This window comes from Varroa destructor, unplaced genomic scaffold, assembly GCF_002443255.2.
Source record: "Varroa destructor unplaced genomic scaffold, Vdes_3.0 BEIS01000006.1, whole genome shotgun sequence".
Lineage (NCBI taxonomy): Eukaryota > Metazoa > Arthropoda > Arachnida > Mesostigmata > Varroidae > Varroa > Varroa destructor.
Genome location: NW_019211459.1, coordinates 28,539,053 through 28,564,412, shown reverse-complemented (window position 1 = coordinate 28,564,412; position 25,360 = coordinate 28,539,053). Strand labels below are relative to the sequence as shown.

General features: G+C 40.6%; 2 protein-coding genes across 4 annotated transcripts in view; one reads left to right on the top strand and one right to left on the bottom strand.

Annotated features, from left to right (window-relative positions):
• The first annotated feature begins 1,620 nt into the window (after positions 1 to 1,620).
• Positions 1,621 to 25,360, top strand: part of LOC111253381 (uncharacterized) — a 44,431-nt gene continuing 20,691 nt past the window's right edge. The window contains exon 1 of one of the 2 annotated variants that reach the window (XM_022812676.2): positions 1,621 to 2,572. In XM_022812676.2, coding sequence (XP_022668411.1) covers positions 2,302 to 2,572 — 271 coding nt within the window. In that variant the 5' untranslated portion in view covers positions 1,621 to 2,301. Of the gene's footprint in view, positions 2,573 to 24,258; positions 24,787 to 25,360 lie in introns of those variants that run through there. The other variant, XM_086992520.1, reaches the window with a different exon arrangement.
• The window catches only part of LOC147755080 (uncharacterized), a 44,020-nt gene continuing 23,711 nt past the window's right edge, over positions 5,052 to 25,360 (bottom strand). The window contains exons 2-5 of one of the 2 annotated variants that reach the window (XM_086992521.1): positions 22,821 to 22,978; positions 16,447 to 16,765; positions 5,713 to 5,893; positions 5,052 to 5,395 (exon numbers count right to left, since the gene is read on the bottom strand). In XM_086992521.1, coding sequence (XP_086848647.1) covers positions 5,382 to 5,395; positions 5,713 to 5,893; positions 16,447 to 16,593 — 342 coding nt within the window. In that variant the 5' untranslated portion in view covers positions 16,594 to 16,765; positions 22,821 to 22,978 and the 3' untranslated portion in view covers positions 5,052 to 5,381. Of the gene's footprint in view, positions 5,396 to 5,712; positions 5,894 to 7,143; positions 15,321 to 16,446; positions 16,766 to 22,820; positions 22,979 to 25,360 lie in introns of those variants that run through there. The other variant, XR_015329959.1, reaches the window with a different exon arrangement.

The following is a 25,360-nucleotide window of genomic DNA, read 5'->3' as shown; positions in this document are numbered from 1 at the left end:
AATCTTCATTCCATTTTTGTAAAATGGTTAATGTCGAAACCATCGTGACTTTACCATATGAACTTCCCATGTCAGATTTCGTGTTATATAATTTGATTGATATCACATATTTCGTCGAAGCAGAATCTGAGATGTGTCAATTGGTTCTGTATGTCCTATTTAGGATGTAGGAATTACTAAATTGCATGGAGTGGAACACCTTCATCCAAAAGCCCATGGATACCGCATAGATGTGAAAGCCATGAATATGGCGCTTCTCCTCAAGATTAGCTAATACCGCCAAGATGAATCTCTTTCCCCTGGGTCTGGACAAGTACGTTTGTAAGATACAGTCGCGCGGGTTTTTCTCATGTGAATTTTTTTAACAGGATATTTGATAGAGTGAAACTAAACATGGCAAATGTATTGCTGCCTGTTTCTATGTTTTCAGCTAGTCTTCATTCGTCGACTCCAGATTTAGGCAGGCTCAAAGGCCCTACATTTCGGTCATGAACAATCTTTCAAGCGCTAAAACTATTAGTGATTTGCGGTGTTTATAGTATTAGATCTTATTGGACGAGAGAGATAACTTATTGTTTGGGTATAAATAATGATGCCAGTATAAAGAAGGACTTACACTAATGCAAAATTCATCGCGAGAAAACAGCTTTTCTCATGACTATTATGATAACAAAGGTTGTACTAAACTTGGGGCTGGGCTAAATGCTTCACATCACATGGCTGTTTATAAGGCTGCGTTTATACAACAATTTAGGCTGTGAAATGGGTGTGCTTCGATAACTATTAGTTTATATAAGCATCCCAGAGTAGCCTATATTTCCTAAAGGATAGCAATTTTTAGCAAGCGACACGCTTGCGCTCACGCACACCTGGTGATCATTACCCAAAAATTATCTATACCTAATACCATCAATTATTTGAGACAAGCGACATATTGTATACTGTTGTTATAATAAGGTGATTCGGAGTCTACATTCACACTAAGAGCGAAGTACCGCGATAGATCCTGTTGGTGCTCCCCATCAACAAGCAGATTCTCTATTCCCCCTACTCCACCCGTCCTTTTGGTCCCCCGCTAGCACCTTCCACTACGGCACTGCACCGTGTCGATCCTCATCAAAGCTTCGCTTCGGAGTCTCAGTTGAGAGTTGAGACTACGAACGATCGCGAAGCGGGACTACCCCTCGATTTAGGGATCTCCGGTCGTCTGCTCGCAACGATCAGCTGATTCGTTTTGGTTGATGGTGAGCGTTGGCCGTCTCCCTCAGAGCGGCGATAAGCCGACAGTCGACCCGGCTAGCGCCTCGCTTAGTCCGAACGATGAGCAGCGAGAGCACCAGACCCGATCCCATCTTATCCCTAAATACAATCCCCCCGTCAGGTTGTTTCCCTCTCCTCATGCCCCTCTGTCTCCTCGTGCGCCCCGAGGCATCGTATCTCCCGTCAGCATCCCCTAAAGCATCTCTCTAGGTTCCCTTCGTTACCCTCGTTGAGGCCCACTCCCCCGCCTAAAGAAGCCCCGCCCAAGACAGCAGACTCCGCCCCAAACTTGCGGCGTTTCCCTATGCGAGAGGCAATCGCGGGATGGGCGGCGGTGTGCAGCAGACGGCTGAACGGGCCTAGGGCCCATCCGCATCCGAGGGACCAAGTAGAGCCAGAGCTTGACACTCTTCGCTCTCTACCGCCGGGCCTTGTCTTGATAGCGGGACTGTGGTTTTTCTCAGCAAGCAGCGAGACGCGCGAACAACCGCTCAAATAACCTCGAAGGCACTAGGCACAGAGACCCTGTCCCATACATCGGAATCGCGGCGTTCGCGCACTCCCCATTGGTATACAACACTACTGATACCATCCTGAAGAACGGTGCGGAGAGCCACAGCCATAACCAGCTATACAGCAGCATCCAGCTAGTACTAAACTAAATCCAACAATAATGTTATCAATATTAATGCATCCACTGTAATTGTATGTGCGTATATATAGAATTATTATTAATTGACAAGACGAACGAATTGTTGCCGTGCGCCTTTCCTAAACATTGCGTTACCTTCACCTGCTTCGTCAGTAAATTAGAACCAGATCGTGAAGGCGTCCTAAATGGACAGTTGTTGCTGGAGGATGGAATTCCAAGACTCTTCAATAGAGATCGTGTTCTCTAAACAAACGCCTTAATGTGAGGTAAAGCACAATTACTTTGTGGTACGTCGTCCTCGCTACCGTCCGACGGACTTTTGGTATTCTTGTGGTAGAAGCGTTCAGGCTGTGAGGTGACTTCGAAATAGTCTGTGTTTCGGATTTAATATGACCATGACAAGCGAATGCATTGGTCTGGATCTCTCAACGCGACCGCTTATCGCTAGTGTTGACGCCGAGGTGGACGATGAGCAACGGGTTGAAGAGAGACGCAAGTGCAGTTACCTTATTGACGACCTGCTCAGAACCGATCATCATAGCAATCATCACCGAAATAACTTCCATCATCATCACGCTAGTGGACAGAAGGACCATACCCATAATGGTAACAGTGACCTTAACGAATACAGCCAGAACAGCATCGATCAACTTAGGACAGGTCAGTTGCACTTTCTCGATCCATCATTAGTAGGTTGGCGTCAAGTTTATTATCGCAAACGTAACTTAATTAATTGATTGCACTAATGCCTCAGTAATATCCTGTGGAGTCAAAGCTCCTATACCGCACTATTGTCTGTATAACTTTGGTGGCAGGGAGCTATTCCGTACAATTGGTTTTAGAGGGCCTATGAGCACTAATACCATTAATAACCGCCAAATATAGAAAAGATAATTGTTCATTTTGTAAGATTCTTTGATACTAAATACTGACAGTATCTTAGAAGCAAGCAAGCGTAGCAGCGTCTAATACTACTCACTGCGCTCGGTACCATTAGTTACCGATTTCCATTTCAATAACCTGTCAACTTCAATTTATTTGAATTCACCAACTTGGTGACGTGAGAGACGTTACAATGCGTTATCGAAATATGCAGATCAACTTTGAAATGCAAGTACTGTCTTTGCGATACTTAAACATATCTCTTTTGGCTCGATTTTTATCTAGTTTTAGCTTTGATGTATCGCTAGCCGCTATGGCAACGCAAACCATCGTATGGGCGCCTTCGGCCTCGTGCAATAGGCTGTAGCTAGACGTTTCTAGAAATATGACATTGTCACGGAATAACTTAAACCTGAATCACTCTCTAATGCGATGTGCTGTCTGGCACCAGAGCTGAACGTTTGATTACGCCGATTTTTTCCCAGGTTGTTAATAATGATGTTTTTTTTTAAACTTCAATCCCATTGAGGTATCGATCCTTTAATTCTCTTCTTCCTCCACCTCTTTCTCCCATTCCCACTCAATTAAGCAAGAATCTTTTTAGGCCACCTCGATTTCTAATGAATGACTCATTGGTCAAAACAACTTTTCCATAAGGAGCAAACGTTTGTACAATGCACTGTAAACTTTGCCCATGGTCCTTCGTTTGTATTCTTCCTTGCCTCATAACGGTCAGTTATGTTCACTTCGAACGTGAGTATAAAAATTTGACGGTGAAATCTGTTGTATGCACAGTGATCGCCTCTGTGGTTTGAGTTTCACATCGGATATCGTTGTTAGACACTATATCAGACACACGCCCCGCTCCAACCACGAGAATAAGTCTGTTTACGATCAGGTTCGGACTTAAACCACAAGATATCCCTAAGATTAGTACCCAAATACGTTTTCCACTAAGCTATCACGGGGACGGGGCGCAACGCAAACCGGGTGAGACTTAAGCTAAAGTGGCCAAAGGCAAAATGTACAAGAAGCAAACACTAGAGGTGCAGGAGCCAGAGGACCTGACTTTAGTGCGCAAATGGAATGTCACTGCAGCATTATAGGGGTGAAAATAATACCTATTTGAAGAAAGGTGTTCGTGTTGCTCTACTGGATTACTTTCTGTTATAAACTCACTATTAATGATTTGGACAACGACAATCATTTTCCAATTGCTTTTTGACCGACAGCTGTCGTTTATTGTGTTTGTTAAGCCACATTCACAGCGATCATTTTAGGTTTTCAAGCTGGCCAGCTGCTGCAATTTGACAGTGAAGTCAAACGAGACATCCATTACCAGTGGCCAAACTTAATGTACGCATATAGCATGTAGCGACACTATCGCCACATACATAGAGCTAAACGCTGAACCGATTGTGAAAAAGGCGGGCATATTCAAATCAATTGGAGAATACAGCCACCGGATGACAACCGTACGACACAACTTATGCAATACAATATTTAAGTATTAACAACCGATCTTAGGGGCTCGTATATATCGTTAACAATTGTAGAATGACAGAAATGAAGCTCTATAGTATTTCGAAATTTATAGAACGACTGCACTCTGTAGTCGATCGATTTTTAACAGGATTACGAAAAGAGCACCTTTGATACGTCAGTGTTTACTAGTCGCATCTTTTTATTATCTCGTCGACAATTGTACTTGTGCTTCAAAACGTAACTTCCCCAACCGGACCAAACTTGAATCATGGAGCCTTTCCTAATTGTGTCTGAATATAAGTGTATCGATAGAAATGTAACGAAATGTTGTGGATAAACAAACAAATGACTCCATTGTCTCTATTCCCATGTCGGTTCTCCACTTCTACTCACCGATGTCCGCGATGTAAGTGAAAAATCAGTGCCCCATGACTCTAGAGTATAGGTGAATTTTTTAATTTTATTTAAATAAATGATTTATAATTAAGATGCTTTATCTTTCTTTCAAGAGCTGTTGATGCACTCTGGACCCAGCGTGTATCACACAAATTAGTTTTTTGTGAATTTTCGTATGTACGAGAAGCCTCCTAAAAACGTGATTAGAATAAATATGTACAACAGCCTAGAGGAGGACCTACTGTGGCTAGAACAGTTGAATTAAGATAATAATTGTACGATTTTTTATTTATATTTGAACATAATGTTCGTTAGAATTCAGCTAATATGCAGAAGTGCCGAATGTCTTCTGGTCAATTTTTGATTTGTATTATTTATTATTATTATTACTATTGACAGCATGAGGGTTGTGGACGTTAGTACGCGCCCCGACGAGAGCGTGGGCAGGGAAAACTGAGAGGGACCTCAGCCATCGGTAACCGTCGACATGGCTAGATGACGCTCTGGTCCGTCTTATGAACAAAACCAATAGAAGTGGCAAGCTAAAGTCGTGGAGGAACATTCGACCGTGAATTATTGGATGCGGGGGTGGACAATCACAATCGAGCAGTTCGTATTGCTTACGCACCGTAGGGGTTCTACATTCGAGAACGCTTCAAGCAAGTTGATTGTCAATTTCCAGTTTCAAATCCCCGCTTTAGAAATTTTACTCGTTGATTGCTGCAAAGGTTATCATCTATTGTTATGAACGGGCAGCTGTACGGAGCACTGTCATGTATGGAAAATAAAGGATTCTATCTAACAATAGAATTTCTATATAATAAGGACTCAGTCGACCACGTCTAAGGCCAACTTGGTGCAGCAGTTAAATGCCCTAACGGGCTAACGGTTTCGACACAACTATATAGTTCGGCAATCCATTTAGATAGTGCCAACGTTTGTATGTTATCAACTCGGAACTTTTTAAAGCATACCCTCTAATACGTATAGTTTTACGTATAGGAGTTTGAAATACGTTGTTAAAGAGGTTCGTTTACCTTGTTTGATAGTTTGTCTTAAATCAATTGAGTGACGCCATCGATATGTGCATCGTTCGGAGGATGCTGTACAGATTTCAACGGCATGCACCTGGCAAAGCTTCTTGACGTGCGGTCCCCTGAGTTCTCGCCAATGACAGGTCAGCTCAAAAGTCACGATGCATTTATAAGAGAAGTATGTCTGTAAAATTAGAGCGTTTTCACGATCAAACTGTGAATGAATGCATTATTTATAATACGTTTATAAATAGTTCCTCGATAAAACGGTGAGAAAAACAGAACGCATTTCAGAAAGGTCCTAATGTTCTAAATCTAGCCATTACTGGAGACTCAGATGTATACTGCAAGGACAAAGAGCGACGCAGGCCATTGTGTCATAACTATTTTAGACCGATTAATATGTATATATAGATATATGTACATATAATCCTGAAAAATATGTCTGTAATCATAACGTCCTTCCCTATATACACATTATTTCTATTTAAATTGCAAGAGATTCTACATCAATACACTGCTAATGGCAGTGAGCACGCAGACTCCGACAGACATTTAATTCTTGCAAAACTGCGGCTTTTAAATCTTCCAGTGTCACTGATTGCCTGACTTACAGTGTCCTTACATTAATAACAGGCCTAAGAAACAGGCAGGGAACCCTTCATCCAACCCATCTGTTTGGAAGATATGCTCTTACAGATCACGATTATAGTGTGTAGATGCTTCAGCTTATTAATTTTTTTTTCTATTTTTCGTCTTCATCAAAGTCCGACCGCATATGTGATAAAACAGATTTTCAAAGTACGTTCAAGCAGCTGCTGCCGGTTACTGTTCGATCAAAAACTCTATCTAGGTTTGTGTTTAAAAGCCTATATTTTCTGGTAAATTTACGTGGTGTTCGTGCGTGCCATGCGAATTTGCACCTGTCCAATAGGTACAATCGTATCGATTAATTAGGCCATTTTTTATTGCTGGAAACAATCTTGCTCACATTTTTCCAACATCATTGGCAAAAATTGTTTCTTCAGTCCGGATCATTCTCATTGATAGCATTGCTATTGTTAGGACGTCCTTCAATGCGATAAACACTTAATTTGTTATTGCCAAGCTTGTCACCTGATTGTCCTGCCAATTTTTGAAATATTTCTTGTAGTGTTCGTTCTTAAGCGGTTTGTTGATGTGTCTGACCGGGACGTCGTCCACGAACCTCTTGAACATTTCCATCAGCTTTACACCTATTTTTCATCTGATCAGTTGTAAGTCACGTTGCCAAAACTTTCAGCCATATTATCCTTATACTTGCGCTACCTTTTCATACTTCCGCTGCCATTTTAAAATATTTATATTAATATTACATCATCATAATATCAGTTAATATTGACTTACTTACTATTTTCAATTACTTGCGCTCTGATAGGGAAGCACAATCAGAGAGCCGTGACCGGTAAAACAGTGTATACATTTCTTGAACGCCCTGTATATTGCTGCTAACAACAAAGCTAAAACTAGCGTATTGCGGTCTATTTGGCATCAGACAGCTTGTTATATCTTTTCAATTATGCTGTTAGTACTACTCGTGTATATATATATATTTATATATGGCTAAACTTAGATAAGCTTTGGCGGGATGTTTGTCGAAGGGGGCTTCTGTTTGTTTACTCTTGTAGAAGCAAAAAGCGTGTTTTTTTCCAATAACGGAACAAGTTCGTCATGGCGGAAGCCAATGTGTTATATTTTTGCGATATGAGCGAAACGGAACAATCGTTCACTATCTTCGCCCACAAAAATCAAGTATTTCCTATTTTGTCCGAAATCGATAGTTTCTGTTATTGGCAGTTTTCCTAAAATAATGCGAGAAAAATTTGCACGTTACAAACCGGAACATCCTTATAGGTCTGAGGTTTGAAAGCCTTAACAGAATCCTAAAAATGACTTGACTTGAAACGCCTTTTTACGCCTGCATATTTAATACCGAAATAAGGGGCATTTTAAAAAATAATAGATAAATTTGATTCCGTTGCCGTTTTTTCCTCGTAGCGAAATCAGCCTCCACTAAGGGGTCTTGATCACTCAGAATACAATAGTTCTACTGGATGTGAATTCTCACACTCACTATTGAGTGCTTTATTGAAGCTGGTGCTAATAACGGTGGATGGTGGTTATATGGAATCAATATGACCGTCAGCAATGACATTTAGGGTATATGCGAAACGTTTGCTTTTATTGACGCATTGTTTTAGAACAACATATAGAACAAAGTCCCAATTTAAGCAGCCGCACCTTATACGTACGTAAATATAAATTGCACAATATCGCAGATTTCGGTTAGATTTACTATTATTTCGCTTTGGCAGTGTAATCGTATGTTCTTATGTGTGCATTTCATGAACAAGCTCGTTTTACTTGTCTCTGGCAGAGATGGCGTACCTATAGTAACGTAGTTACGTCGAGTATCACACAACTTCCGAGATGTGGTGTTTTTTTTCTGGTAAAATTCTGGCAGTAATTGCCCCTTTAGACGCTGTCGATGCATTTCATGAGTGAGCGATGTAGGGGGTGGTCAGGTGTGGACACGGTAGCTAAGGCGCGTGTAGTACAGTTTGAGACGGCTAGAACATGAATGAATTGCCATTGTGCGATTTAACGTTGTTCAAAATGGGGTGATTCAATAAATATCATTTAAGCCACTCATTAGGTCTGTTGTTCTTTCAGCTAGAACTCAATACGGAGAGCTTTGACTTTTTTTGGAGTCCCCTAGTAAATTGAGTTGATATTCGGTACTCTATACGGCAATGTATGGTTAGATCGGGTTCGATAATCATCTGCAGAGGCAATTCAGCTTCTTCCTCTCCATGCGATAGCAGCAGTACACCATCACCATCACCATCACCATGATCACCATAATGGTGCCGATCATCACCTCAGTAATCGTGGCTTCCTCGGAGATTGTGGCCGTGCTAATCCCGTGACTAACGCGACGGCTTACAAGTGAAATATGCGAGATATTCGAGACGTCCACAACAGGCGGAGAGCGCTCACCGCCCTATCCGAATTGGGCCTTTTCTGCGGTCGAGGTAGGAGGGCTGGGCGGGGAGGGAATACACTACTGCGCCTTTTTGCTTTTGCTTCCTCCTCAGAAGGGCCCTGACTGATCAGGCTGTACACTACGAGAATAGGGGACAGGAAATCCATACTAAGCATAATCCTCCCAATTGAGTGTCTATGATGATGGTCTTTAAGCGGGAAGCGAGCGGAGTCGATAGGCGTTGTTAAGTACAATTTCAAGACAAGTGAAGTGCCGGCAATCGGGCACGACGAGACTGTATGAAAGACTTTTTGTGCGAACATTCATCAGCTTATTTCACGATTTGACGATAGTGTGCGCTCGATCAGCACCCTGGTGACATTGCCCTGCAAGTTAACTGGTGTAGTATATATTCTGAATAAATGCTAGTTTCAGAAGTTACTTTTGGCTCAGTTGCGCTGACCGATTGAGTTCAATGTTTTTGAATAAATCAAAAATTTAAATTAACTATGGACCTTTGTTTTTTTCTAATCTATGGTCGCCGAGAGAGTTCGTTGTCCAGTATGTGTAGTTATCTCGTGATCAGGAAGACATCAACGTGTAATCAAGACTAACTGAAGTCATAGTATTCGGATAATCAAAAGTTATAACAAGTTATAGAATGTTTGATGAAGATTGGAATAGTTTAAGAATTTAACGGCAGCTGTACCATTAAGTGATCAGAACAGGTATATGAATTCGGAAGTATGGCGAACCTAAACTGTGTGACGGATGCGGTTCAGTCTCTCCTAGGCGTGCCTAGGATCTCATGATGAGGCCAGCAAACCAGCGAGTCTCACGGAGCCGCAAGGGGAGTACGAGAAGCCAGGTGTATGTCGCTTGCTGAGGCCAAGGGGGCGGAAATTAAACTGTAATTAGCTTAATACACTTTTAATGCTAATGTAGGGGGCGGCGCCTTAATATCCTGCTCATCTTGCTCCCGGTGTGTACAAGGCAACCCACATTACCGCTACGCCCCTCTGAACTGTGCACTGCAAGCTAGTGACAGTGAGACACCTGCATAGGATAAGATCCTGAACAATTAACAGTTTTTTTTTTTATAATTAACGCCCCTGCACAAAAGTTATACAATCAGTTTTAGTAAACACATCATGTTCTGTCATCTCAAGTCACTATTAAATTAAATACTTATATAGAAGATTGATGGTGTGTTTCATTTATAATGTTGATTTTCGTTATACTATGTTAAAACACAACGAGCCTCCATTGATCTGGCAGCATTTTGTCTAATACTATACTATGGACGTCTGCGGTTAAAATGAAGCAATTGATTTACTTGTTTCAATAGAGCTAGCATTCTAAGTCACAGTGCGTGCACTGCCGATGAAGCTTTCGGTACGAGCTCTAATATTTTGCCGCTATATTATTTAAATTTCAATAATCAAAACGATAACACTTCAAGGTAAATTAACCAGCGTAGAGAGAGTTTTGCTGCGCATAGGATAGACTTCGTATAGGTACTAAGGCTATGCTTACGATATGGCCGACAGAGTATTTGTTGTTCTGGATGCTATGGCCGCCGAATAAATGAGAAAGTCGTTAAAGACATCGTATGAGTAGTTTAAAGCAGCGCTTGTTCAAACAAAGCAATCGCACCTCATGATAGCAACGCCGACCATCGATCCTTTGTCATTATACAGAATGCCGTTTTACAAGCAGAACTATTTTCATCGTCGAAACGTTTAACAAACTGTGTGTTTTTATTTTACTTCAGACTAACGTCTCGTTTCTCCGAGGTACGCTCTACCTAACTGTTTGAGCATGCATTCTTCCTAGGCATGCTTTAATCCTAATTTCGATAAATGTGTCTGAATAGGATATGCACTGGTTTCTATCTAAACTATATATATATATATATATATATATATATATATATATATGTATATAAATAGTAAATTCATTAAGCGACCGAAAGGACGTCGGACAAAAAGAACTGGAACTTGAAACGATACTCGTATTCTGTTTATCGTTATTTCCCGTTTCTTTTTAGACTGTGTGATTCTCATTAGCGTCCCCTTCAAGGAACTCAATCCATCGACAACTACGTTTCAACATTTGGACGAAGGTAAATTTTTAACACAAATGTCCGTCGTCGAAGATTTTATTAAGTTCTGTTTCACATTATGCTCAGAACGCCCATACATATAACATTTACGGATCACTAGAGGAGATTGCGGAAGTGCGCAACACTATTCTGCCAAGCCAAGCAACTAAAACGATTGAGAACTACAAAGTAGACAGCTGTCTAAACTTAAAGTTACACTATCAATTTCACATGCAAAATCATTTGTGACACCGAGCCAACAGAATGTATGGGTATATCTACATAAAAGCGTATCTGTTTGCAGTTCGTGCAAACGGCCCACGATCACATTTGAAGCTACTATTGTTAATAGTCCTACTAGGTAGAAGAAGGCCCATCAAAGGACGGCAGGACGTCGTACTTGTTCTTTCGCTTTTTAACGAACAGGCCGAAACCTAGCTGAATGAGCCAAAGCGTTAGCTCAATGAGTTACAAAAGGTCAAAACTCACACGCAGATTCGTTGTATGACGTAATACGACCATCGTAAGTCAACATTCATCTATTCGTGCGTCTTTTGTTCTTTAGAATTTGTAGGCTTAAATGTAAGCTTTTCGGAGAATTGCGAACTTGGCTTTTTTGTACGCTGAAGCAGGACCGACCCCCCCCCCCCCGTGGGCAATAATAGACTTCTTCAAAGAAAATCTTCTTCAAGACCTTTGGAAGTGCTCCCCCGCCTTAAAGTAACAGCAAAATACGGACGCTGTAAAATAGGATAATTAAATAATATGAATATTTAGATTTTTAGACTACACATGCTTCAAGGTGTTGCATTTTATGTCATTTAACATAATAGCATATGCATGTAAATGAAAGTCTTATAAAACTTTGTTTAATTATGTGTGGTAGACTGTTACCCGTTTACTAACTGGAGCTACCCGAATAAGATTTACTAACATCTAATAGACGATATTATAGAAGCTTTAATAAGAAATAGGATTTTTTTTTGTCAAAATTTGTTTAGGTTATAAATATTATAGCATTTATGTGTCGTTGACGGCTTGCGACTACAACTACTAAACAATTGACCAGTCCAACTAACCGGTGTTTCCAGCATTTTGCTTCAGTAAGTTATTAGTATTGGTCCAGTAAGTTAGCGTAAAAGATTCCAGAACGAGTAAACGAAAAACGGTGGAAAGCTCTGTGTCTGTATATATGGCGTTTTAATAATCGGGGCTATTAGTAAAGAAGCTCCATTGTTTCCGGTTGACATCTTGGGGCAAAATGTTCAAGTGGTAGTCGTCGAAAGCTGCCGCCAGCCCTTTCATCTGTACACAATGGCGATAAAGGCTCATCGTAGATTTCTGGTTTATCATTCATTGCAATTGGTATTATTGTGTTACTCTATGGGACGACGCATCGAGAAAATACTTTGTACCTGGTTAACGATATTTTATTTAAAGATATTTAAACGATAGTATAATATATTTGTCAGCAGGGGCGTATATTGTTTAGATTTCAAGTATCATTGAGCTAGCAATGTCGAACTGCACAATATAACATATTTTTACAAGGTGGATAAGGAAAAGCTTAGTCTTATTTTAAAGTTGCCCTTTGCGGCTAGCAAGTTTGTGTGAAAAGATGCGCGCAGATTTTATACAGCTCCGACATCGTCTACCAATTCTCGATTCATAGATTATATCCGAGCTCGAACTGACCTTCAAAATAAGTGAAGGCAATCTTCTTCAAAAGACGGTTGAATCGAATGTGTGGATCTGATGCAGTATTTATTACTAAGTGCCGCGTTTACGGTTGCGTAGGCTCCTCTGAAGAAATATATGACCAAATATATAAGCACAAATTGCAGTATACTATCCAGTAACTCTGTATAGCTTGAAGATTTGAAACCAATTTGTATTCGAGCGTCAAGGCACAAGGACAAACACTGCAGGCAATAAAAATCAGTGGCGCTGAATAGATGTATGCACACAACAACACTGAATTATGTGCATACTGAAGAATTTAAATTAATACACGGACACTTGTAGAGGTACAGGTCGAACAATCGCGACCTAAAAGGTCTTATGCAAGCGATATTGAACCTGACTGATTTTAGCAAAGTATAGTAGGCCCAATCTATGTGCTTATATCTTATAATTTGTACTCCTTTTCCCAAAACAAACTAGCGGCTAACTAAGAACGAGTGGCCTACCTCATTGAAGGGTTTTATGATAATTAACATGAAAAATTCCAATATATATGTTGCTTCATGGGATCACTGTACTGTTTATCAGTGACGATGTTTACCTAGGGATGCGTATTTGCCTGCTCGAAATGTATATGCGCGTTTTTCCTTAGAAGACTTCCATGGCCCCATCGATATGAAGATGTCTAAAATTATAATTTATTTAGAATAGGACAAACATTCAAAGCCAAGGTGCAAATGATGTCTATGCGTAGAAAAAACATGATTGAGCTTTGAGAAAATGGATAGTTTTTGGTATTGTACGTTGCGAATTTTTCCTTTTCCTAATGTTAGTTGTGCTATGTAACACCGGTGCACAACAATGTGCTTCGTTCATAGCAACGGCTTATTGCTAGTTATTAGAAATCAAATTTGACACCACTTATAGGGTTTCTATAGGGATTTACATTTTTGCAGAATCTAAATTTTTCCCAACACCGAGACTTTACAAGGTCAATACGCCGCTGGCTCGCATCGTTCATCTTGAACTCAGTTTTAGATATATATTTGACCCAAATATAAGCCTACTTATATTGTTAATTCTAAACTTACTGCTTGCGAAATCTGTTTATAATTAACTAGTATAGCTTTTTATGCTTGCTAATTATAGACGTATCTTTGCCTCGGGGCAGCGCGGGTGCAATGAAATAGTAATATATCAAATACCTAGCATAGAAGTGCTGGAAGTCGCAGCCCTCTCTACTTTAATTAGAATTTCACAGGAATGAAGAAATAGATTGTGACGATGTCAACGCACGATATCGATAGATAAATACAATATACAAAGAACTGTTCCGCCGAAAAATAAAGCATACACACAGGTTGGTGTGTGTGTAGGTCGAAATCTTTCTGCGTATGCTAGAAGTAACAGCTTCAACAGTCATGTTGATTCAATATAACCAACAGAATCCAAGTATAGGCTCAAGTGGCCTAAAAATTGAGAGGCTTAAGACACCCAAAAAAATTAAACATTAAATTTAAAAAAATTAAAAAAATCTTATACGTTGTCTATCTGGATGAAGAAATTATACTCTCTGCTTTCGAACGGCCGCCAGTTTCTCTATCAAAAGCCTAGGTGTATCAAAAGATAGCACTTTGAGCCATTCCTTAGTAGACCTTCAAGCTGTCTGAATCTAAACCTTATTGATAGTTTTCCAGTCAGCTTTATAGAAATCTCTGTCGAGTTTTTCAAACTTGAAGCTGAATCGTAGAGCGTCCACTTCCACCAAAAATGATGATCGGGGTTTGTCCAATGGAAAAATAATGGCTGATTTTTACTTGGATTTCGAAAACGGCACTCTGTTGCTTGCCACGGTAAGTTTGCTGTACTGTTGTAGAAAGGCTGGCTTCCGTCTGGTACTAGAACCGGCGAATGAACGATAAACGGTCCGCTAAATTTGCCCCTAGTTTAAACGTACCACATTGTATATATGCACATTTATACCTTGCTCAAATATGGTAAATTAATCGCTACCCGGGATGTTACGATTTACAAACATATCAAATAGCAGCAGCAGCAGCAGCATCAATTAGATACATTAACCTCGATAGCGTATAAAATAAATAATCTTTCTTCCTATCTATTTGGAATTTTGTTCTTCATTCTTCACTTCAGATACGGACAACACACACCGGTCTGGTTATCACATTCGAAAAACAACTTTGGCCACGTTTAAATGTATAGTAATAATTGTACGAAAATTTGCTTTTCAAGTATTTCATTGCTCCAGTTATGGCTTTTAATATGATTAAATGTTTTTTATTATCAATTGTTATTACTTCGACCCGTCGCGACTATGTCAAACGTATGTTACACGCACTCGCGCACGCACGCACGCACGCACACACACACATACATAAATATACATATTTTTAGTGTTCCCTGACTTTTACCGTCTTCAGTCTAAAGGAATAGCCAAAATGGCCACTAGCCGAATTTGACTTCGAACCAACAAACGGTTCTACTTTGTCATCGCGAACCATCGGCCGCCTCTGAGCGTAGATCGAAGAGTATTTGTTGATTTAGGTACAATTTATTCTTTTCATAGTTGAAATAGCGTCAGCAGCCGTGGCCAGTCGCCATAACAATTACGCAAAAGCCAACATGAGCGACAAAAAACACATGCCGAAGGCAGTAGAGTTGACGCTGGGGTCGTTGTCGTAGTAGATGCAGTAACACTAGCAACAGGCGTAGTTGTAACAATGTTGCTTCAGCATTACTTTACGGCACACATCCACACATACGTGCGCAAAAAAATACCTATAGAAAAAAAAAAAAATTATACGATTTAACAAGACGAAATGCAACAAACGAAGCTTAGATTACAATGCAGCTAGAGGACGACATAAAACAAGCACTTGAAGACCAATTTTTAGGCCCAACAGACTGCGTTTGGGCATTGCAATGCACAGAGCATTGTGGATCAGTGCTACCCTGATCGTTGTATTTATTTGCATCTTACTGATTTTCGGCAAGGAAAAATGTTTCTTGAAAAAAGCCTGAACCTTCGTGAATCTTCTTATCTTATGGTACTACAGTTCGGCTGTACCTCGTCTTTTGCCTGCAATGAAACTTGTTCCCGTGATGCTTAAGGGGTAACCTATTTGCTTGCTTTGGGACACGTTACGGTTTCAAGATTCGAACTCGGACATAGACAAACGTCAAAGTCGACACACACACACACACACACAAACACAGGTAATAGAACCTAATTAATACTAATATTTAGTGGCGCATCAAGGTTTTGAGACAAAAACTCTCACGAATACGAAAACTCGGTTAGATCATTGTTTTCCTACTGAAGTAAGCGGACTTTCGGATGTAAACAAAGTGTTCCGAGCTGACGTTTAACTGACCGGATCCCAAAGCTGCAATAACACAATTCCAAAGACAGCATCGTTTCGATAATAACGTATCAAACGCGGAAAGTGTTCGACCTAACCCAAAAAAAAACACAAAAGCGAACAAAGTTACTACGTTCGACAGAGTAAAGGAAACAGAATCGAAGCGTAATATTATGAACCTCATACCTTCTAACGAATCTTGATCCGCCTTCACCCTGACGCTGCCTATGGGACTAATGGTAATAATAACTGTAATGAAAATATGAAGATTTGCAATAATATTAATATTATTGTTAGTCTAATAGAAAAAGCTCTCAGTACGGATTTGGCGCGGCGAACAGGATCAAATCTGTTTCCTTCAACTCTTCAGTCGTCGCTAGCATCGTCAACCATGATACTAGGCCGACAGCTGATAAATGCGATCTTTGTGTTGTTGCCTGGCCGTCGGATGGCTGAGTGTCGAGGACCGGGGGCCCGCGCCCTCCGTTCGACTCTCACGATCCGACGCCAAACGCTAGCAACCTATTGAAGCCTATACCTACCAGTGCTTGTGAAAAGGCTGCGTTGATCCAGTTGCTGTCGTTACCGTCACTGCGGTTACTTATGCTGTTGCAAGCGTCGTATGATGGCGAGTATACGGCAACGCCAGAAGAGCGCGAAGTGTCATTTTCTGTCGCCCTTATCGCCATCGCCGTTGTTTTCGGACGAACGATGATATGTGTTTTATATTTGTGTTGCAATTAATTCTATAAATCATTTGTCTACATACGTCTATGAGCATGTGCATACATAGTCGTCCGTTTGTCTCTCCGTGGCTCCTTCTGCGTTGCATATCGATCTGCGTCCCAATGATTCCGCGCGCTGATATTCGTTCCCAGAATTTAGATATATTAGATAAATGTTTGGTATAATTACACGTATACGCTTCGATGTCGTTATAAAAAAAAAAAAAAGGATTGTATAGGGTTTTTAAACTAAACTTTAGGCAAGCATGTTTTCAAAGAGCGTTATTACTGAATCAAGTACGCGCCATTTAGATCAGTGACCTTCTGCTGTTTCCTGATAGGACCACAATCCCATCATTATGGAACTTTTCTGGCTTGTAGCCGAGAAACTATGAGAAGTGATTTTTGCATCGCTCTACTTAAACTAGGCCACTATTAACGAAGTTCTGTAGAGGCCGAAACAGGTGATAGACAGACAGTCTGATGGTGAAGGATCCGGACTATACGGCGGATGCATGAACATTTTCCTAACTTCTACTGGATATCCTAAGGTGCATGTGGTCTGCATTGTCATGCCTTTTCTGTTCATTAGTTCCAGCCTATTTTTTTTAATTAATGGCTTGTTACAGTCTAGTTAGGAGCTATTAACAGTGCCTAATATTTTTCCAATATTCTACCTGGCGTTATTTGAGGTTTGCCACAGATTGTTGAAGCCGTTGCTTCTTATTTATTCACTGTCATCGAATGTGGTCCAAATCTAGACGTAACGTTTACCAATCCTCACATGCCTCCTGGTTCTATTAAAACGTTACCCTACTTACAGGGACTCTAAAGGGCAACAGTTAGTTAAGTGTTTTTTTAGTTACATTTAGCAGTCAGTCTATTATTTTGCGGATAGATGCTGTTGAAAATTAGATTTGCATCATTACGTAATTCAAGAAGAGAAGCTGCTGAAGTGCACCCTCATGCATTTCCCCGTCCAAAACGTTTCCAGTATTAATATACGATGGAAACATTTATACACACACAAGGGCCTCTAAGAATACTTAGGCTCGGTCGGACTAGCATTAATTACGAGTTTTTTTTTCTTTTTTTTTTTCTAAATACTGCTTGTTAACACCCGCTGCCAGGTAATATATTGATCACGGCTTTGCGCTGATCGGTTATTATATATTATAGAAATATCTAAAAAGTCGTGACATTCGGACACGAAAAAGAGGAAGCTGTATAATTGAAGAAAACACAACTTTGTTTTATGTGTTTAGCCGATGGATAAAATGAAAACCCTTCCGCAAGGCTGTAGTTATAGTAGTCTGTTTGAGACGGGATTTACACTTGATGTTGATCGTTCGTAAATATTCCTATACTTGCTATACTATTGTTGAGCGAGCAGGCAGGCAGGCAGGCAGGCAGTGCTTGGTCGCCAGCGATTTCTATGAATGCGTTACATTGAAGAAATTCTGTATAACCTAGCTTTAAACATGTTACAAGCATCACAAATTTCAGCACATATATATATTATTCACACCGTCTTACATCACGGAACCGTCACGAGATCAACTTCTATCGACAACAATCGTTGCTCTATCTGTTGCTGTTACGACAGCTGTAAAACAAACCCAAATACTCAACTACGCATTCATAATGATAGGTGGGTGCTTCTCTCAATAAAGTCAAAATAAACATGTCCAAAATTATAGCTTGTCTCTTTAAAATTTCACACAACAGCCGAAGAACGGAATAGCAGTAGAATGAAAAGGAGACATCTTTGCCTATAAGAGTCTAGTCCGTTGCACCCGTCAAAGTGGTAAAAGCAATCCCCCTCATGTCAGGAAAATAACTAGTGCCACAATGTACTAAAGGTAACTGACGCCAATATTGCTGAAACAAATTCGCTCGACACTGAGTGTTCTTGAGTAGTTGTTGGTGGTATTCTCCTTGCCTTCGGCGCGTGAAGTTGGTCAACTTACAAGCGGCTGATGGCGAGCACCGTCGTGAGCGAACAGGGCGAAGGAACATTTTAAACAAGAAAGGTAAGAAGCCCCAATGATTTACGATAAGTTCCAAGTGAAAGAACTTCGAATGTATGCGCGCGTGGACTCGAGGTCACTCGTGCACGCACGGAGATTTGGTAAGTTGTCAAGAAAGTATTAGACCGTTTCTTAGCCAAAGTTGAAACAATTATTTTTTATGTTTCGAAACAATCCTATTAAGTTAAGTATGTACCGTTTTTATTTACGATTTTCGCCATTTTCTGCCAACACAAATGCTAAGACTTGCTGTAGAGCCTCTGTGATTTCTGGACAAGCGACCCTTTGCATCCTTCCATCGAAATAAATCAACACCATTAAAAGAGTTCTACAGAGATTGAAACAAATGGACTGCCGATGACGCAGGATCCGGGCTATACGACGAGCGCCTTTCAGTGTTCTCTCGGTTTTTCTCAGGGTATCTAAGTATGCATGCGGCCTAACTATCATGGCGCAGGCTGAAGCGTTTCCTACTCACTAGTGCCGCTTGATTTTCTTCAACGGCATCTCGTTACTCACTAACAATAGATGCCCGAATCTATTGGTCTGCTAAGGGACAGCAATTCACAAAGCGTTATTCTTTTCCACGATCACCTTGTTTGGCGTCAGCACGGGCTTTGCCACAGATGATCTTGTTTATTTTTTTAGTTGCGCATTACTATATGTCGTACACGACCCATTGATCATCACCTGCTGTTAAACGTTTTAGAGACGCTTCGATTCCGCTGCGTTTTTGTAGAAAATCGCAGATGGAAATATAATCAAGTAAATTTTCTTTATTGAAAATTGAGTTCCTCTTTGAAATAGTTCAAAATTGGATACCCACGTAACACTGGCAATAGCTTCGTGTTTTTGTTCTGTATTTGATCGACCACTACGAGGAGCATAACTTGCATACTAATTTCAAGAATATGGGTAAGCGATAGAACCCCCTTTCGGCCGTTTCTCCTGGTAGCACAACGTCTTTATCGTAAAAAAAATGTAAGTTCTGCGTTAGTGTCACTTATTTTCAAGGCGTCCTATCCTGCTTAATTTAAACATAGACATATCAGCAGTTTTATTATATCTACTACTATCAGAGGCCAGCTTTCACATAACATCAACACCTATCCATATTACCTGATATATGTGATGTCTAGTAATCTAGCTGAGAAATGGTCGATACTTTCCAACGAGCCAACATAAAATAAAGCAACAAAGAAGCTCATTGCTTCGCGCTTTCAACTGCTAATAGTTACAAATTTACGTGAACGACGCTATCTGTATTCTTGCTATCGTTATCATTAAAGGATCTCCTGAACGTGCGCGTACAGCGGTGCCGTAAGCAAGTACGACTTCTACTAAGTCGTCGATCTAAGCTTTTTGGTGCAATGTGTGGCCCGTTAGATGTTATACTGCCGACCTCGAGCGTGTTATTACACTGTGTGTTCATATATGTGTCACATATAGAGGAAAGTGGGTTGGGATGAGACAGATTTGGGTTAAGCAAGCGCAACAATATGGTGCAGGGTGAGCCGCCCTTAAGCTATACTGTATTCCCCAGGAATTCTATATTGTCACAGTAAGAGTAAATTTAAACCGCCAGTTGGTGTCAAAAGCTATTATTATTTTATTGATTATTTACTAGTCGCCCGGTAATAGGCCGTGATTTGGGTGGTTAGCCGAACGATGCGTTATTCTAGTTTGCATATTTTGATTCTAGTTGTTATTTTTTTTAGAAATTCAGATATCTTTAAAAGATAGCGTCGGGATGTGCTACAGTTTCTATACGATCGTATAATGTGCAATAGCCCACATCATAAATTCACTGAACCTGGAAATATAAAAAATATGATTGTACTTTTCTAGAGGGTCGGACTTGATTCAGTATCTTCGCCGTTACAGCCCCATGACATTGGTATCGTTGAATTGACACCACCTGAGATTTGCCACCAGCAAACCGTAGCTTTCTCAGTATTTTAGTTCGGCTTCTTTCCAAGACGCTGCCATAGCTAAAGAGATGGTAGTCAGCTGGAAAAATGTATCATTTCCAATCAATAAGGATCAAAGGGGAATATGGCGGCAAACTAATCTCTTGGCTCCAACTTATAAATCGAAATCTGTCCCGACTCACTCCATGAGCTTTGTTAACTCACTCATAGTTTGGGCTAAAACGAGATATTTTTTTATTTTTACAGGGGGCTAAAATAATACTTCTTCACCTAACAGTTAAATAATCGAACAATCAATATGGTTCGTGCACTGGATTTTACTTGCTTTCAAATAGACAGTGTTCCATCTCGATTTAACTCCATGAAGAACGTTCAGTACCGTCTTACATAACGGGGCCCATGGCCCCCATCAAAGGAGATTTGTTACTAGCTAAAAGATTACTCTTCTGACCTCAGTTATATTCAAAGGTCTATTTAAGAGTAATTTCAATATATTCTAAAGTAGATATAATGTCAAGTAGATCTCAGTTATATTACCTGCTACTCTTCTTTTTCTCAAAGCTCCCTATATACGGTTAGACCGGGATTCAGCACTAATGCTGCATAATTAGTTCCATGTGTTTACGAAACAATTTGGTATCGACTGAAGAATAGACACAATGCTTATAGAGTTCAATTGAGACGTTTCTCCACGCGAAACACTGAGTCTGCTGGGTGTTCTAAGTACTTCAGAGGCTTAGACGTGATAACAAATAGATCTTAAATTGCTTTCTGGGGTTTACGCTACGTATGCTACAGTTTCATGTCCAAGATGTAAGGCGGCGCATTTTCCAACGCGTAATTTTTCGTCCAGTCCTTTTGTTCGTTCGTAAAAGTCTACCAAAGCTTACTGCATAATGGATTTCTCTCGTGAACATTCGCGTACGCTTTTACCGATACTGACGGCAGCAGTATGTGCATTAAGCATTTTCTATACAATAGATGCATAAGAAGGTCCTATGTACCAGGCCACTAAGAGGGCTTCTATTCCGAAGCGCGTTAGAAAGGCCAACAGCTTTAGGTGTATCAGGCGTTTGAAAGCAGATTTGATGACGAAGCATACAATATAGAAGTACAGATCCTCGTTGTCCTTGGTAGTCCAATCAGATCGAGTATCCAACAGCTGGAAGCTCTACTGTGCCCTGATCTGCGTTCGATATTAGTTTTTCTGCTTTGGTATGTTTATTTATGAGTTGAGCTATGATCCTTTGCACACTACAGAGTTTAACGATACTAGGTGCTTATTAGTTGAATTTGATACGATGAACTTTTTTTTTTGTAGACAAGGCATATTATAACTATCCTAAAGGTTTTTCGTACGTCAAGCTACCCCCGAAAAACCCACAACAGTAGAGTGAATACTCGTAGGCCAAATTGATTCGTGGCCATAGAAGGCCTTCGTTCGACCGCAGCTTTTTCAGGTGTTTAATTGACAAACACTAACCCTCTGTACAACTTGTCAAAGAGATCCTTGCGGAACGCCGTCGATTGTCGGTCGGATCCGTCTCTTCGAAGTGCTTCTTTAGAGGTTTGGCTTTCTTGTTATTGTTTATTGTGAATTTTTCCCTCGGATTGACGAATTGGATTCCGTTTACCAGAGAGTTTCTTATTGCAATTCTATTGCAGATATGGCGGTGGACATTTTTAAAGTTCCGGGCGTGTAGCATAGTGTGTTCCCTATGAGCGGCTTGCCTTTTCGTTGCTTCGGCGATTACTTTCTGAAGAGAGGTAACTGTATTTTTTACCGTCGTAAAAACTTAACGCAGCTAAAGAAAGTATGTGAATTTATTTTACAGATATTAAGCCCTTTATGCTTCGAGTTATACGTCCGGTATTGCCGTTAGACGTTCCATCAGACTGGTGGCTGCTAGCATGGAGCGAGATCTGTCTATGCCGGGGCTCGACCACAACGTGCCCCTAAAACTAGTTAGCACGGGGATTCCTCATCAATCGATACGTATAATCAATTGAAAGCATCTTTTCATTTGACCCAAAGGAGATATTACCGATCGATTACACATATCGTCTGAATTTACACAATTATCGAAGAATAAGAACTGGTGTGTTTCGTCTGCGATTGTGCTGAAGCGTCCCCTTTCGTAATCTAGAACCTGGGTTGAACAGGTATTTTCAGTAAGTCCAGCAGTGAGATTTGTTGGTCGAAGCTTAAGGAATCAGGTTAAATTCTTACCTCCGAGACTGAGTCACCGTTACACAGCGCAACATCCACTATGGTAGCATTTCTCTGATCACATCGAGTTCGTACTGTTACGCACCGTGCACGGCTCCGTGCAGCACAACATCGAGTCAGATATTCGCCTCAGATGTTTCGGCCGCGGTCCCAGGTTTCTGGAAAATTTTTCAATCCATTTACAGTTAATTAAAATCGCCCGATATCGCGTTGGTGCGCTGCGGATCTTCGAGTCATTGCAGCTCCTTGGTTAGCTTCTTTATGCCATTTAACAGTTCCTGGGTTAGGCCTGTCGGCGAAAAACAAACCCATATCGAACGGACCGTCCTATCGATTACAGTCATGTCGCAAGCAACGATTTCAGAGGAGAGCGGTGGCCCTGATCTCTTTATTAAAATAAGTACGGTTCTATATACATTGAGAAAATATTGGTATTAGGTGGCTGCTAACAGCACGGGGGCTATTTACTCATTCATGAAGTTTTCACGTATGATTCGCGCTAAACGGCACTCAGAAGGCAGTTCACCTGCTTGGCCCCAACCTGATTTCTGACAGGACTCTTTTTGATAATCTAGAGAAATCATTTATTTTTTGTGTTTATAAACCTGTTCTTGCTATTGTTACTCTAATGCAAACACTCTAAATATATGTATAACTTTTATTCGCGTAAGGACATGATATGATGCATACGATGTTCTAGTTCTCTTCGAAATGTACACAATCGAAGATACTAGATCTTGGTGCCTACTGAAACTATTTTAAGGTTCATTTTTAAGCAGCTACAATATCGGTTCTTTCAGGTAGGTCAAAGGTTACGCCACTTCGGTGCCATCTCTGAAAGATTACTGTTTCAGTGACGATGATGCAAGGCTTCCACCTTTCACTTATGTCTGAGCGAATCTTCGAGCAGAACGCTACCTTCAACTACCAAACCCGCTAGAGCACAGTCAATTATAAAGCTTATTCTTGGTAAATGCGTTGAAAGATGTGATGATTGACGCGTTCCCATTGCTTGTAGTTACTGTACGACGCAGCAGATACCGTGTAAATCCATCGAAGGGTCCCGAACAGGCTGTGCATCTGTATGTATGTATGTATGTATGTACAGAGTGAATGTGTTCGTGCATTTCTTCTCCATAGCTATTTTCATGTAACTACATATGCCCTATTGGGCTGATTGAGTCGTCATAGATCGCGATAGATCGTTTCCACTGTCAAAAGTGTTTATGACCAAATAAATGTAGTCAACCTAGTTCCATAGGTTCCTATACAAGTGGCTAATGTGAGGTAAGTCAGTCTACGAAGAACGAACGCAGAGTGAATCGTTTTAGTTTGACCCTCGTCCGTTGTTTGCCGCCTCTTTTTTCTACTCCTCCCGTCCAACCAACTAAAAGCTATCGTTTTCGACAGTGTCGAGATGCTACAACTGAGTGGAGCATCACCGGACGGATCGAACGTGGATGGGCCAACGTGACGGCGTGCACACAACGATCAATAATAAGTAGCCTTCCTAACTGGGTCTCTCATGAATCCAATCAAATAAAATGGAACCCACGTTCACTGTTTAGCCTTGCGGACAACGGCCACGGTGATAATTTGAATAGCGACTTGAGTACAGGCAATACAGTGTCCTCTACCATGATCTCATCTGAGGGTAATGATCATTGTGCGAATTGAAGCCGTAGCATAAAGAGGGGTCATGCAATGATATAAAAAACTGCATTACTTAGAAAAGAACTATCAGACAGCCGAAGTGGCAGTAACAATCGGTAACTGAGTTTTGCAGGTGGACAATTGTCATCAGAAAGACAGTCGATTATGAGATTACGACGCAACTTTATCGGCGACCGGTTGACGGGTACGAGTCAGTGGGAGACAAACTGAATAATAGTGTACATGATGCCTGAGTGGACCTACATGCTACTCAATAAGCTACTTGAGGAAAGTGACTTGAAAGACAAAATAAGTAGGTATCGTCATAATCGGAATAATGTTTAATAAGTAGAAAACGCTAGCTAGCCAAGTTAGCCGTGGACTTCCCAGGTCAATTTTGCCGACCAGCCGAACAAAGTTAGCTGCACTAATATGCATCTTTAAGAGCCCCCTTTTAGGTTGTTTTTGTTTAAACTTGTCAGCTCGTTTACTATATCATCGCAGAATGAATCTGTAAAACAACTCATGGACCAATGCCGCTTTATTCGAAGCATATACAAAATACGACCGATTCTTCGCCTCCTTCTATATCTTTCCATCTGCATGAAGCTGGCGAACGCTGGAGACCGAAGACGCCGCCGGCAATATTATTATATAATTCCGCCATGCACAACCTTGGTGAAGAGCAACAATACTGGTCATGGAAATAGTTATAATAATCTGTTCAAAAATTGGGTTAGAGCTTTAAAATTGCTTTCCCTGACTCCTTTGATCACCCATCTCTCCAATAGGAGAGAGAAAAACAATGATGGGCTAACAGATCGATTGTTGAATATATCATTACCACCTGAATAAACTGAACGCCAAAGATACTATATATATATATA